The sequence below is a fragment of the Cyprinus carpio genome, chromosome A23 (assembly GCF_018340385.1).
Source record: "Cyprinus carpio isolate SPL01 chromosome A23, ASM1834038v1, whole genome shotgun sequence".
NCBI classification, from domain to species: domain Eukaryota; kingdom Metazoa; phylum Chordata; class Actinopteri; order Cypriniformes; family Cyprinidae; genus Cyprinus; species Cyprinus carpio.
Genome location: NC_056594.1, coordinates 15,959,214 through 15,975,365, shown reverse-complemented (window position 1 = coordinate 15,975,365; position 16,152 = coordinate 15,959,214). Strand labels below are relative to the sequence as shown.

The following is a 16,152-nucleotide window of genomic DNA, read 5'->3' as shown; positions in this document are numbered from 1 at the left end:
AGATTTTCATCTCTCTTTTTTTCCCTCCTGGAAAAGCTCTCACAGGGCTCCCAAGCATTTCACTGCTCCTCTCTCCCTTCTCCTTCTCTCTTTTACTGCCATGGACACTCATCTCTCTCCTGTCCTACTCCTTCCTCCCTCCCTCTCCCAGGCTGAAATAGTGATTATGGCTGCTGTTTCATCGGCTCTTTGCACTTCTCACTTCTATTAAGATTGATGGTGTGCTGTGCTATAAAAGACAGTGCTAAGTCTGGCCATAGCATGAAGGAGGGGACAGATACTATTTGCAATTCCTTTTGAATATTTTCCTGAATATCATTTCATATACATTGGATATTTCATTTAATTTAAAACTAGACTATGCAGGCATAAATAATTACATAAAATTAAACAAATGTAATGTGACAAGTTACATGTAATGTACAGAAATGTGACACATTGATATTTGGCTATAAATAAAATATCAGAAGTGGACAATGATAAAAAGCATATCACTTTCATACCTTTGTGTTGGCTTGTCGTTTATGAGTGTGTGATGGAAGGTGTGTGATGAGAGCTGACTTGAGCTTCACTGTGAGTGGGCTGAGCTGACCTTAGCTATGATTTGCATTTCAGTTTTAATTTATCCAAGCCACAGATCGTTTAGACGCCTGGCAAGAAACAGAAAAATCGTTTATAGAAGAGATCAGTTTCTCAGACACACACGCACACACTGTACATAAACAGATTTTAACGGTTAAGAGGGGGGGGGAGTGAGGAAGTCTTTCGTTATAGTTTTTCATGGTTATATATATATAGAGGAAAATATGGCCATAGATCGACATTCATCATGGCCAGATATAAGGCTCTGAAAACAGGGTTGAACCGTAGCCATTAATCAGACGGGTGGTGGGATTTGATGACAAAGATTAAATGAGTGTAAGAAACACCAGTCAGCTTCAGATTACTGCAACTGTCATCAAATACCCCCCAGGCCATTAACGGGTCACGCAGACCCTCTCGCCCCCCCACATACACATATCAGCCACCACCAGCAAAGCTCGACCCTATACACCACAGGTGCTCTTCCTGGAACACCCATGAACATCAGCGGACATACACACGCTGTCCACTTGTCCTTTCACACTTGCAGGAAATTCTTCTCTGTTTTTTTTTTTATCCGAGTGAAATGTCCTGCACACAGAAGGGCTTGATGTGACCTTTAAAAACAGAGAAAATATAGATAAAAATATCATTTATTTTACATTTATTGAAATATAAATGAATCCCTAAATTACGTATTCACAAAGTGAGGGTTTATTTTGAAGTTCTTATATTGTAAGGCTTATACTGTGCAAAATGGGACATTAAATAGCAATATTATAACCATAAGCATTAATAAATGCAGTTACAATTGCAATTAACTCTGTTTGCATTTTTTTTTATATCTGAGATTTTTATGTGAGTTGTTAATGAGGTGAAGTGTGTAATGTGTAAGAAATAGTAGATTAATAGTAGTTTTAAGTGTATGTTTTGCATCACCGTAGCACCATTTTGGAGAATTTTCGGTTGATTGAAGGAGTGTGTGTTCTTTTGTGTGTATTTTTTTGTATAGTGTTTTTTTTTTTTTTTTTTTCGTGTAAAAAGTATTCGCCTCACTTCTTAAAATTCAGATTAAATCACTGATGGCAGATGGACTTTTCTGACAATGTCTTTCATACTTTTCTGGACCTTGACAGTGTAATTTACTTGGCAGTCTATGGGACAGTCACAAGCCTCCCGGTTTTCATCCAAAATATCTTAAATTGTGTTCCGAAGACAAACAAAGCTTTTACAGGTTTGGAATGACATGGGGGTAAGTGATTAATGACAACATTTTCATTTTGGGGTGGAGTAACCCTTTAACACTTATTTATGATGAGTCATGAGTGTTTGACCACATCATAGAGAGAAAGACATGGATTTCTAAAATATCTAGTATCCAGCGTTTGTATTAGTAATAGGCAATGCAGAACATGAAGCTCCTCTCTAAAGTAAACTGTAAAGCATGCTATTAGTGGGTATGGAAGTTGAATGTCAGACCATTTGGTAATGTACCAGGAGACACATGGATGAATATATGTAACAGTGCATGGTTATGTGATGTGGCCCGAGTTGCACAGATGGAAATAAGGCTTGCTTTCTTCCCAAACCATAATGGACGTATGAGGAGCTGTTGTTAAACAAGAATAAATTATTCATGATTTGTGTGAACAGTTGAATGTAATGTTCTGCCCTTTCTAGGTTGTTTTGGGGTTTTAATGACTTAAGATCTGACGTCATTTTCTGTTACTCTCTGTACTTAGAATGTTGAACAGATGTAAATGTGCAAACGATAGATTGCACAATCAATAAAAAACTTCTTGCAGTAAATAATTGACGTCTGCAAGACCTGTAAGATGAAGTCAGCAGTGTGAAAATGTAACACTGTGTTGGCTGTGTAGAGAGATGATGGTGCCAGGCAGTGAGGGACCGAAAGTTGATCCCGTATGCCAACACACTGACAGGAAAAGAGAGCCCTGGCAGAATAGTGGTGACCAGTACAGAAGGCATGTTAGCCAGTCAATCTAAAAAGCATCTGTAGATGAGCTATATGACACTTTGTTGCCGGATAGGAAAATCATTATGGCAAACAAGCTTCTTTTTCATTTGCTTATTTAAATTATTGCCATTTAAGTTAACTGCAAATGGATGGTTATATTTTACAATTATTAAAGTGAAGTGTATATATGTAAATAATTCTTCTCTTTATATATTTATCTATAATGTGTGTGACATTTGTTAAACGATTGATGACATGAGTTAATGTCCTCATGTTTACTGATAATGAGCCAGTAATGTGAGTGTGTGTGCATAAGGATATGGGTGTATGAAAGGTTTGCCAACCATGGGGGGCTGTCACCTGTTAGTGAGATACAGCAAGCCAACCATTCCTCTGTTCTAAAATAAAAAAGCACACAACAACCTACTCTCTCTCTCTCTGCATATGCTGTTTGTCCATCACCTTCAGTCCATAACAGGTGTCTCACTAGTTATGGTTCTGAAGACTTACCCAGTCCTACCAGTGACAACATGTATTAAAACAGTAGACTTCTAGTACAAATTCCTAGTGCTGTTTGGGTATTTAATGTTTAAAAAATGATCCAAAATTCAAACACTACCTGTTTAAAGTCCCCTAATTTGTTTTTATATCTGCAGTATATTAGGTGTTGAAAGTTAGTAATGTTCAGAGGGTCTTACATAACCTCCTTAAGATACATATACATTCTCAACTGCAACCTAACCACATTACAAGTACATGACAATGGTGTGTGTAATGTCACACTCCTTTACCGTTTCACGTAAACAGAATAATGTTGTTGGCATGTATGATCTCTCAGTGACAGAAGTTCACTTTTGTATTTAGACTGTTTAAACTATAAGGTCACAAGTTCAAACTTTATGTCTTTGTGTGCATGAATGCATTTTGTTTGTGTGTGTGTGCTGCTCTCCAGGAGCCCCTGGTGGTATTTTTCATTTGTTAGGCATTCAGAACCTTTGCCTGACCCCAAAAGAAGCATCTGAGGCTGAAACACACATGCACACACTCCACAATTATCCTTTAGCATATGGATATATTTTATTTGGCTCAAAGGGTTTTCAAATTCTCAGGCCAACAAGAGTCAAACATGGAGGAAATGTCTATTGTGGCCACTCTGGCAAAAAAGCCTGAATATGAAAAAGCAAGTATTTAAAATTGCCGTAAGTGCAAATGAAATCTTTACACAGTATCAATAATATTCATGTTCTCCATATTTGTGAAAAAAAAAATACATTTAATAAGTAAATTAGCAAAATCTAACGTCTGCAAGGGAAAAGTGTTCTTTTCAGTCCTTGGCTTGAGAGCGAGACAGCTGACCTGGAATCAGCATGTATCTCGTGGCAGGACTATAATCTTTCTGAAGAATGCCAATGGTTTTATTTATAAAGTGTGAGAATTATCAACTCAGATCAGATTTCATACAGCCCTGTCTGTTCCAAGACTCAGACAGCAGTGCTGATCCAGACCAAAACCCTTTGACTTGGAGAGAATTTGTAAACACTAGCCCATGTTTCCTTTATCTTCGTCCAGTTTCATATTAAACCACATTATCTGCCATAGATGCTGACTGGATGTGCGTAAAATCTCAGCACAAACAAGACGTTTGCCCAGAGTGACAGTTACCTGCTGATTGTCACCTTGCAAACTATTTAGTTAAAAACATTGTCATTGCAGCCTGTGTTTGTGACATCACTTCCTGTCTTTTTTTCAGTCTGCTCACTTTTAAGTGCCAAACTCTGTTTTATTGTCCATAAGACACTGAGTCCAGCCTCACAAAAGTCATCTGTTATACTCCTCACACTTCTACCAGCAATTCAGGGGTCTCATTGTACCTGATGAGATCTGATGGTTGATATCCTTTTATGCCGTGAAACAGTGTCTGTAAAGTGTTTTCTGGCTTTCCCACGTTATTCTTCAGGCATTTACATACCCTAGTGTCCAATAATGGTCTGTGCTGCTTCATCAGAATGATTTTTAAGATATAAAGGCTGTTTAAAAATATCCTCAATGTGATCTTCAGCTGTCATTTACATAAAACATAAATGATATTGCAGATTTCTCTCAGTTCTTTAAATTTGATTTGTCTCCTTTCCTTTTCATCGCAGTATGTCCTTCTCTCAACTCTTGCGAAAGTGATGAACCTCCAGCTGATTATAAATTATACTATTGACTAGTCCTCAAAACTAGTTTATACTCAAAGAAAACATTCTTAGCTGAGTTTGAAGTCCGTCAAAATTTTTGGGATGCAGGTCATGCCATGTGGGCTGTCACCTGGGAGGTGGAGCTTGTCAACCCCAAAGTCCGTGAGTCAAAAAGATTCTGTTGACTACTGCTGAGCATGTGCAGACTGTCCACAGTGGATAGAACCTGCCTGTCCGTCAGCGTCCCGCTAGGGGAGGACCCAAGGAATGAACTCTGCGTAGATGCTGTCTTTTCAGGGCTGGTGGCCAGGCGAGGAGAAGTGGAGAAGTTATAACCATAGAGACCATACGGGCTGTGCAGACGGAACCCGTTATAGGAACCCTGTGTGCTCTGATTGGTGGAAAATGCATTATGGGTGTGGCTGGGCATTAGGTACTGCAGCTGGGAGGTTGTGCTTGGCATGCTGTGGATCTGGATTGGCAGGCCAGTCTGTGTGCATGAGAATGCTTCACCTTCAGTCCCGTTCACATACGTGGAGCTCCGAGTCGTGGAAAACGCATCTGCTGCTGGGCTGGCCAGTCGACTGTAGGAGTCTGTGGAGAGGGAAGGGGCGTAGCGATGGAGTGGGTGGCTTGTTCGACTGCAGGTGGAATAATCACACACTGGTCCCACCCCGGAACCCATGTGGAATGTAGGGGAAGAGCATGAGGACGAGGACAGCAGATGCGTATGAGAGCCAGCTGCACCTGTGAGCAGTCATACATTTCAATTACACGTGATCAATACAAAACATACACATGAAACATAGAAAAAAAAAATAGACCATGTGCGTCAGAAAACATTTTTAGAATTTTGTCTTGGAACTTCCGTTTTTGCAGTATCTCTAGCATCACTGTTGAAGAGTAATTAGCTGGTGAAGTGGATTTGCTTATGGTGGAGTTAACGAAAGTTATTATATTCATTGTAATGTTCAAAGCGGATGTCATAACATATGTCAGTAGACCAGGAAGATTTTAAAGCAAGCAGTTCATTCATAAGTTCTAACGACATCGATTCGTACCTTCACGACTGTGGAAATACAAACGGAAGACAGAAGAGAATGAGTGCAGTGCTGAAAAGGGGTGAAGCTACATAAGGGCTATAGTAAATATTTACTCAAATTGATTCTTTAACTATTTTTTAAAATACTTCAGTTTTCTATTACAAAATCTCATACTTGACGAATTGGCTTATTTTCGCATTTAAAATGTAACATTTTATTTATTTGATTTCTTTCAATCTGCAATCATATTCAAATTGCAATTCTGCATCCTGTTTCAGGAATTGAATTTGAATATAAAGGGCATCCTTAAATTCTTTCAGAGATAGTTAATTCTTTCATTATTTATTAGTTCAATCTTTCATTATTTATTTAGCTTCACATTGTTCCAAACAACATTTAACTCTACTGACCTTCATTGTATCATTAAACATGAGACATTTTACAATATATTCTCCTGTGTTCCACAGAAAAAAGTAAGTAATACAGGTTTGAAATGACAGTACAAAAAAAATGGATTAAAGGGTTAACGTTTCCAGTAGGAATCTGTGCGATTTGGAGTTTTGTGTGAAGACGAAAAAATTCCCCACATAACTTTTTGCTTATTTTCAAGTTGGTCACATGAATTTGCAACATGGAACAACAAAAACCTTCTTGGTCTGAGCGGTGCTTCTTACATCTCTACGCTATTGAAAAGAGACAATGAGACAAAACCTTTTTGCTTGCAAAATTTCTCTGCAATTTCACCAATGTGACGCACCTTAATTCTTAATAAATACTTATCAACCCATTGTGCAATGATGTATTTAGGCAGGGAAACACACGCACACATATATGTGACCTTGGACCACAAAGCCAATCATGAGTGTCAATTTTAAATAAATAATAATTATTTAAAATAAATAATAATAAATAAGCTGTCCATTGATGTATGATGTATGGTTTGTTAGGATAGGACAAATATTTGGCTGAGATACAACTATTTGAAAATCTGGAATCTGAGGATGCAAAAAAATATTGAGAAAATCGCCCTTTAAAGTTGTCCAAATAGGTTCTTAGCCATGCATATTACTAATCAAAAATTAAGTTTTAATATATCTACAGTAGAAAATGTACTAAATATCTTCATGGAACATGATCTTTACTTAATGTCCTAATGATTTTTGGCATAAAAGAAAAATCTATAATTTTGACCCATACAATGTATTTTTGGCTATTGCTACAAATATACCCCAGCGACTTAAGACTGGATTTGTGGTCAAGGATCACGGGTCACATATACACACACAGTACCTTGTTTAGTGATTCCAGGGATGTCCTCAAATGTCAGAGTTCTCAGTGAGGGCCGCCAGAACGCATACGACTCAACCAGAGCCTCTAGTCCCATCCTACAATGCACAAGCATTCTGATTAATAAACATATGCCACTCTTTGAAGATATACAAAAACTCTCAATATGCTTACAAAAACAAAGACAAGACTGATTCAGTAAAGCTCTCAGTCCGCTTAATAGAAAAGCTCTGCAACTGGCTAAACTTTCCAACAGTGTGTTCAATCCTGCCAGCCATCTTAGTACAAGACCCTTTCCTTATCAGTGAGTATTTGGCCAGTAAATCAGAGCAGGTAATAAAGAACATAAAGTGTGTGTGCTGGTGTGTGTGATGGCAAGGCTATAATTATTTTCACATAGCTTTATTGGTGGGATCAGACATAGAGTGCAGGAAGTCACAGTTAAAGCTTTACGAGGAGAGAGAAAGAAAAAGGGAGGGGGGGAGAATTTTCTTGCTTTTTCTGGAAATAATGGTGGTGCTCGGTGCGCCTTGTTAACGTGGACGTTACCCCACCCCCTCCACAGTACCACTCAGGCGATAATTCACACAAGATGCCTCAACTTGTTTCGGCCCCAGTTTTATCAGCCACACCACTTGAGCTATCAAGTGGCCGAGTTTGTTTAGCAAACTGCTTAACTTTTCCTGTAACACTGAGACACGGGGCTTGGTCTAAGTGCTCTGTGAGACCTCGCAGAGGGACGGAGCAAACATGGATGTACGTGGTCTAGTGTGATTCAGTGGGGTGTTAAAAACGCTCTCGTTTGAATCTAATGAGCAGAGTCAAAATTCCCCACTGAGCTTGCAAGCCAGTGTCGCACAAGCCTTATTTCCTGTTTGCGCATTTATGTTTTATGTGAAGATGGAGATTATTTTTATTGTGTATTTTCATTTATACATTTATTTTTGTGTAATGGCTTTTAATGTGACGCTGTTTTTATGTTTATTTTGTCTAGGCTTCACTGGAATCTTTTAGTTTGGCTGAAAGAAGACTTTTCCCTTTGGATAAACAATTATCTGATAATCCTTTAATATGGTTTGATAGTTCTGAAATAACTTAATTCTGATGTCAGAAGAGAAGTTGAACAAAAACAAAAAAAACCGTTTTGTTGCCTCAAAGAAAGCTAGAGACATGTAAATGTAATGAAGTGTAATATCTGTACTGTCTTACAAAATAAAAAGAGCAGAAACTACACACTTTGTCCAAATTTAGTAAGACTATGATCTATTCTGTGCTAGATGGGTTTGACTCAAAAACCTTGGAAGACATTTTCCCTCATGCAGTGCCAGTATTACTGTAGTTACTGATCTAACAAAGATCTTTACATATAATTTACTATATTTACCTGTTTCTTCCCGAGTCTCTGAATCCTTTTGCAAATGGGTTCCTGTCGATCTTCAGTCTTGTTATCTGTAAAAGATCCACACACAAAACACAGTCTAATAACTGACCCAAAGCCTGTAATGTCAAATTCCCTGACCTAGAACCAGTGACCCTTATCCCACAATGCAGTGTGTGTAGGTTTATTTTATAAGCTTTTTGCTTCCGCATATGTGTGTGTGAGAGAGCATGTGTGTTGTGTTTTTATAAGCTCAGACAAATGGATGACATCATTTCTAAAACTTGGCAGTTACATGAAATTGATAAGAATTCGAGCTCTAACTTATCTAAAACATGTTGTTATTAATCTGTTTCAGGAAATCAAAACAAACTTAATTTCAATGAAATAAAATTTCTATTTTTTTCCTTTTGTTGCAATTTATCAATACATTGCTTCTGAACTGTTGGCACAGGAAAGTCGATGCATATGCCTAAATAAACACTTATGTAACTGTGCTCTTTATAAATAAATTACCCTTTATGGGGTGCTGCTCATTCTTTTGGTCTCATAGAGGCTTTGATCTATGAATGCATAGAACAAGAGCCCTTCAACTCCCAACTGCTTTAGGCAATTTGTATAATTATAATTATTTCAATTAAACATCTTGTAAATTAGGTACATTTTTCAAACGGTGTAACCTAAATAAGAGAGTTCTGCAACTGAATTGAATTGGTTTTATTATAAAAATAACTATTATTGTCACAATTGAATAGCTTAGCTTCATACATTTTCTGTGAGCAGCATAATGAGGATGGTACTGCACCTGAGGCAAAAACAAATTATTTCAAAATTATACAGGCTAGTATAGAGTCAAGATAATTCTGTTGATTTCTGTTTTTTAGCTGATTACTATTTTGATTTAGCATATCTTGTAACAAAATAATAAAATTATTTAAACTGATGATATTTGCTTCTGTTGTTCTTGCTTTTTTAAACATTTTCTTTCTTTAGCAGTGTTAAGCTAATGTACATTAAGATTTTGTCTTGCTTGGCTGGACTTACAAAAAATAAATAGGCATTTTTGTTGTGACTTTCCTGCATGTTTATTTGTTTTATAAAAATCAAGATTTAATAATGCAATCTAATAAAAAGAAAAGGCACTGAGCCCTATGATTTCCTCTTCATTTTAAGAATTGATGTAACCTTTAGTAGCGGTTTTTATGATTAGTGTTATCAAATTGTGCATTGGACACTTATAGCATGATGTGGAGTCAATTACCTGTTGGTTTTGGTATGCAGTCACCGTGGTGAAGACCGTTTCAGGGAAGGAAAATGCTTTGACACCATCCCCAGTGGGAACCGCCTTAACGGGTGAGAGTTCTTCACCGCACTCCTTACGGATGACGTGGACACGGGGCTGGTACTTGTGCATAGAGTGGAGAATGATCTGGAAAACATTACATTGCGCATCCGTGTTTAGAGTGGGAAACAGAGGAATTACCAAAGCAGTTTTCTACCTCAATAAAAACACACATGCCTCCATTTTCAAAGGCCAAACAGGCCTTTAACTGCCTCGCCCTGGGGATGCTTTCAATTGAGTTTGTTTACAACCCTCCACATTACAACATGTTTAGGTCTTTAAAATAATACAGCAAAACAAAATGCACACCAGGCGACAATGGCTAGCATGTTTGTATGGGGTGCAGGAAAAGAGTTTTCTAATTATAACATTTAATTTATTTCAGGATCACAGACGGAAATTCTGGTCTGCTTCACAAACTCATCAAACCTTCATATGTTTACAGGTTTCCTCTCAGGCCTAACAGACTAGACATAGAAGAAATGTGCATTTTTTCTTATTCAGCTTTACAAAAGTCATCAATATCCAGTAATTTCTTCTGGGATATAAATAACAAAAGATTTTCTCACATGGCCTTGGTCGTCGAGCTCATTATTGGTCAGTTTGAGTTTGTCGAAGCTTATAACTTGGCGCATCCACGTCTCACCGGAAGCAGGCGAATCAGGATGAATGTAGACACGCGGAGGGACGGGAGAGTCGGCGTTACCCGCTACCATCCACTTCGAGCTGTGGTACACGTACTTGGAATGGAAAAAAAAGTCAGTGTCACATAATGTGAATTTTAGATAGTATAATACACGGCTCGACCTTTCAAAGCAATTTCTGTCATTAATTTTCTGAACGCAATGTATTTGAGGTTCGTCGCGCGCAATGTAAATGTCTTGTAGTTTTTGACACAAACTTTGACTTGTAATTCAAAAGTTTGTGGTTACAAAAACATTGTTCGAAAAAGCTTTTGAAAAATATGTAAAAACACTCAGCCCGCCATAAACTAACGCGTTATGAATTTGTTTTGACTGCAGTTGTCTCATGACCTTCAGGTCCAGCAGGTCAAGCTCCCAAAAGGGCATCGCAAAAGGCCGGACTGAACATGTCAACAACTTCCGGGAGTGCCATTTGTGGAGACGGGTAGTTCAAAATGTTGAATGTTATGTTTGCACATTTTTAGATTGTTTCGATCATTTGTCTACAGTAGCCGCAGCATGCAGGTTGGTAAGATAAGTTTGGTAAATTCCTCACCTGTACCGTTTGTTGTCGACAGGAACAATATCCATCGCGATATAATACTGTTGATGAGGATCCAGTCCCGCAATCTTAACTCTCATCGCGGGAAACATTCGCCTGGGATAAAATGACATTGTATATTAATATTTTCGTTTGGCCTATAGGCTGCATCACATTGAGGCAAAATCCAGATTTCCTAAGTGCGCAGTTTTTACCTTAATGTGGGCATAATTTTTCAAACCATATAAAAACACAGTATGTTACCCGTTTACGTGAAATATACTTTTCCCCAAATATATAATTTTAATTAATTTAGTGTAACTGTTATATTTGTTCATTAATTTAAATAAATTGTCAATATGAATATATACAATTCCACAAAAATCAACATCATATACAAACGTAGCTAAGTAATGCACAAAACCACTCCTTATATAAATAAATAAATATATGTTTTTTTTTTTAATCTTCGGCATTTTGGCACTTTTAGGGACATTTTAAAAAATTGTTTGTTAAATGTATTCAATTCCTTCATGTAGCCTATCTGAAAGTAACATTTACATCTAACATCAGTCAAAAGAGACTAGCGTATTTTACTAAGAATGTACTGTCTTTATATTACAACTATATACAAATACAAATGTTGAATATGGTGATATTTAGTTGATGATTATGAAATTGTACAGCATGTTTTGTGTGATGCACCTGCCGGCTTTGGTGATGATCATTTCAGTTCCTATCTCGTGGAATCGCTTCCACAAGTCTGAGCCTTGCAGGTCCACGCGCATCTCCTCCCCGGAGCTCGTGCCTGATTGCACGAGGACCTGCGAGCCTTGGGATGCAGGTTGTGGGCTATCCAACAACACGTCCTCAGACTCCGCTGAGAAAGACAGAAAAAAAGCGGTCTTAATTATTTTATATTTTAACTACCCGCAGGAAACTTTTAATTTAAACTACTGTTGCAATAACGACTGTTGAAGTGGCACAAAAAAGGATTTGCGATGGTTTTCTGACTCGCATGCTCTTCCTGGCTCATTGCATGTATTTACAGACTTTTTATATTGTAATGTTGTTAAACATTAAAATGCAATTATACATAACCTGCAGGTTTATTTTGTCGTTATTGTTGTTTCATTTATTTGGTTTGGCGCCAAATTATTCATGGAATTATTGTTAAGAATTAGGCTACATTTAATTTAACTTATGCATTTATGACGAATTACAAGAACTGTATTTGTTTACTTTAAAAAGAAAATAATTCTAAGAGACACCGAAAAAGTGAATCGACTTTTTATACATTTTATTCCAGCTGTACAACAGTTAGTCTATTTATTATTATTATTATTATTATTATTATTATGTTACGAGTAGGCCTATGTAGGCTTTCGTGAAGGCAAGTCAATTTGAGTGTTTATGATTGTGGCCAAACTCATAAACAGAATAGATTAGTGACTCTCTTAGTGCCTATATTTATGAGACTCATAACTGTGTTATTTTGTGTTTGTCCACTGTATTTCTCGTCTTTTGTCACCGTGACTTCACTCCATTACATCTCTAAATTACAGAGGTGCTTTACTTAAGAATATTGTTAGTAAAAAAAAAAAAAAACCTTCTCTTTAATGTCAATTATTGTTTCGCATTTATTTAGAAGCCTGCATTATACTGGAGAAGATACAGAATAACGGCGGGTGTATTTTCTTCGTACAGTGTTACTTTTCAGCCGACAGAATTACAACTATATAAATATAAAATACAAAATTGATTTGTTTCGCGTACGTGTCACGCAGAATTATTATTTCTAACCGTTTTAGTTGCAGTCAAAACTCTAGAAGGCTACTCACGGGATTCGTCGCTTGCGCAGTCTGTCTCGCAACTCCTGGTGCTTGGACAAGTTCTCCCAGTCTGGGGTTGCGGGCTTTCTGTCAGGTTCGAAACTTCGCTTACCTCCTCAAAACGGTTTTCATTGTCCTCCTCCAGCTTTCTTTTTTTCTCCGTGCCAATGAGCGCTTCTACCGAGAATGCGTGCGCTTTAAGGCTCATACACGGGGACCGTCGTTTCTCAGCCATGGTAACAAACCGAGAAGACCGATTGGCCGAGAAAGAGAAGTTCACGAGAAGTGCATTTGCAACAGCACTTAATCTAGCATTCCTTGAGTCAGAATAGTCCGCTTCAGTAGCTAATTACCACGGGCGATGTGACAAAGACGTTGAAAACGAAGCGACAGTCAATTTAAAACAGTCTCATCGGTCTGTCAACGCGCACAGACACCGAGGCAGTGGCCGGGATTAGTTAAAGTGCCAATAACCAGGGCAGAAGATGGGCGGGGCTGCCTCACGTCAATCACCGGTGGCGCACAGCGTTCCGGCCCCTCGTGTAGAACGTTCCGCCCATAAGTGGTAAAGCGGACTGGCAGAATGAATCATCTATCGTTCACTGAGCTCCAGTCATGCTCGCGGCATTGCGATAATTTTCACACTCCGGCTGCACATGCTCCACATGCTTCCGCATTACCTCCCCACTAGCCCTCGTGAGCCAATCGTGTAGAATTATTACCAAATCTACGCCTGTATCTGCGTGAGGCCCAGCAATAAGATCTGTCAAACCTAACCTGACATGAGACGTGCAGTCTACAGTTTCTAAATACAAGTCCCCAAGAAGCACTAATTTTTACAACGAGACACAATTTCCTGGTACTATAAATCCTCAAAACAAATGCAATTATTGGTAAATTGATATAATACATTATTTTTGGGTTTTTAAAACGCCTGACTGCAAAATACGATACAAAATATTTTTGTTTTAAAAAGTGTAGGTAGCCTAGTGTTTGCATTGATTTGAATACGTTTAAATAGCCTATAAATTAGACAAATTTACAATGCAATTATGAATAGCCTTCAGCTATAGAGTTGTTTTTTTCTTTAAACACAAGGCTGAGCATTATAATTGATGATGTAACCTATTTTCGATAGGCTGTTTGTGTTTCTTGTTTTTACTAGGCCTATTATTGTTATATCTATTAGGCCTAGGCTATATAATGAACTCGAGGGGAAAAAGATATCAGATGATCTCAAAGAAACTGGGATTTTGAAAAAAATCTAGGCCAATTCGCGTAAGTTATCATGCTTTAGATGATTCGATTTATTTAAACCCATGTGATTTTCAGAGCATGTTGTGGGTGTAATGTAGCTGCTCCATCTACCCGCAGTTTGGAACGTGCAAATTATTGCACGGCCATTTGGAGAGTTCTTGTCCCACGCGCAAGTGAGAATCCGTTGGAGCACGCCTGTGTATTATGCACATACATAATGCGTGTTGACTTTCCGTTAACCAGTAGAAAAATATGAACAAGAAAAAAATATTTCTTGTTTATTTATAAATATATGAAAAAGAGACATGGCATAAACTATACGCTATTTTATTTTAAAACCATACGTATTTTTAATGAAATTATCATTTATTATAAAATAATGTTATTAAAATACCATTAATTAAAATTTAAAAAAGCTTAAATGACATTCGTTACTTTATAATCTTTATAAGTCAATTGTCTATGCTAAAGCAGCAATATTTAGCGCTATTCATTCATAAAATAAATAGCTAGGCTAGCATATGCATAAAATATACCAGACGTACAGGAAACTGGCATTTTAATACACTGTTGATTATTTTCGTACAGTTTACCGTATGCTCCAGTGAATTACCGACATAATCTTAATTCACTCTTCGTTTGATGTCGCGTCACTTAGATGATAGCCTGATGTTTTCCATATCGCATTAAACACTATTATGTTGACCTGTACAATATAAATACGAAAAAAGTATATGGATGATTTTTTTTTGTTTGTTTTTTCATATTGTGACGGCCTTAATGCCTGACAGCTTATATTTCAGAAACTACGGACATAATATTATATTATATATATATATATATATATATATATATATATATACACACACACACCCACATACACACACACACACACACACACACACACACACACAGAAGTTTCTGTTTTGTATAACAACAACAATAGCCTATAATAATAATAATACAATTATTATTATTATTGTTGTTGTTGTTTTTGTTGATATCGTTAGTTAGAAAAAAATACACCTTTACTTTAATTAATGGAATCTAATGATTTATTCTGTATAAATTACACAGTGTTCAGCCTTACTAAATTCATAAATAATTCGATCCTCATGTGTGTTGGGTCTTGGCTTCCCATAGACTCAATTATTTACACGGTAGAAATCGAGTGCATTTAATATTTAAAACATCGTGACGCCTATCATTTCAGTAAAATTTTGGTTATTAATAGGCCTACTACCAAAATATTTTTGTTCATTGGTTCACCAATATGAGCGTGCAGCACTGCACCTCTTATTCTGGTAACCAGTTTAATTTTGATCTAAACGTTGCATGGGGCTGGCCAACACGTTCAGTAGCCTATATGGAAAACAAAACCTCAATAGGCCTACTTTACTTTGATCTAAAAAAAAAAATCTAATTAGGCTATTATTAGTACAATGCGTTACTATAAACGACATTTAATTTATTTTGCCTACTTAAATTATTTTAGTTCCGCGGTTATGATTGTCTTTCTTGTACATTCATGAACAAATTATGAGTTAAGTTATAGGCTGCTGTTAATGTGGCTTTATTATGACGGCTGTACATTATCACCACAATACTATTATTATTATTATTATTATTATTATTATCAATATTATCAATATTATTATCAATTTAGACGTGATCACCTTAAGGAAAATAATACTCTTATTCAACCATTATGGTTCGGTTTTTAATTATTTGTAGGCTATGTTGGTCTTGAATTACTGTAATCTGCAACTAGCGCATTTATGCTGATTTGATAGTTCCTTTATTGTTACCGAATATACAATATAATTTGAATGCTCAAATCTTTTTAGAATGAAAAAGTTGATGAAGCTACAAAAAATGTTTATTCTTCTCCAATTTGTATAGGCGTAGCCTATTTATCATGCAGAATATAATTTCCATTACATGCAGGCTACTGAACATTTTCGTTTTTGATATACCTAAAACCGTTCACGTGCCTAATAACGGACCTTTTCAGCTCTTAATAACCTACCTTGTGATATAAAGCAGAGG

General features: G+C 36.9%; 1 protein-coding gene and 1 long non-coding RNA gene across 2 annotated transcripts; one reads left to right on the top strand and one right to left on the bottom strand.

Moving 5' to 3' along the window:
* Window positions 1–3,612: 3,612 nt before the first annotated feature.
* LOC109094137 (T-box transcription factor TBX18-like) lies at window positions 3,613–13,506 on the bottom strand. The gene is made up of 8 exons (XM_042713438.1): window positions 12,856–13,506; window positions 11,720–11,894; window positions 11,030–11,131; window positions 10,360–10,531; window positions 9,710–9,877; window positions 8,455–8,519; window positions 7,074–7,168; window positions 3,613–5,487 (listed from the first exon to the last, which is right to left on the bottom strand). The coding sequence occupies exons 1-8, from the start codon at window positions 13,079–13,081 to the stop codon at window positions 4,850–4,852; spliced, it is 1,641 nt and encodes a 546-aa protein (XP_042569372.1). The 5' UTR covers window positions 13,082–13,506; the 3' UTR covers window positions 3,613–4,849.
* Window positions 10,444–12,114, top strand: LOC122135103. The gene is made up of 3 exons (XR_006153332.1): window positions 10,444–10,548; window positions 10,813–10,918; window positions 11,052–12,114. It is a non-coding gene; the product is annotated as an uncharacterized LOC122135103 (long non-coding RNA).
* Window positions 13,507–16,152: the final 2,646 nt, after the last annotated feature.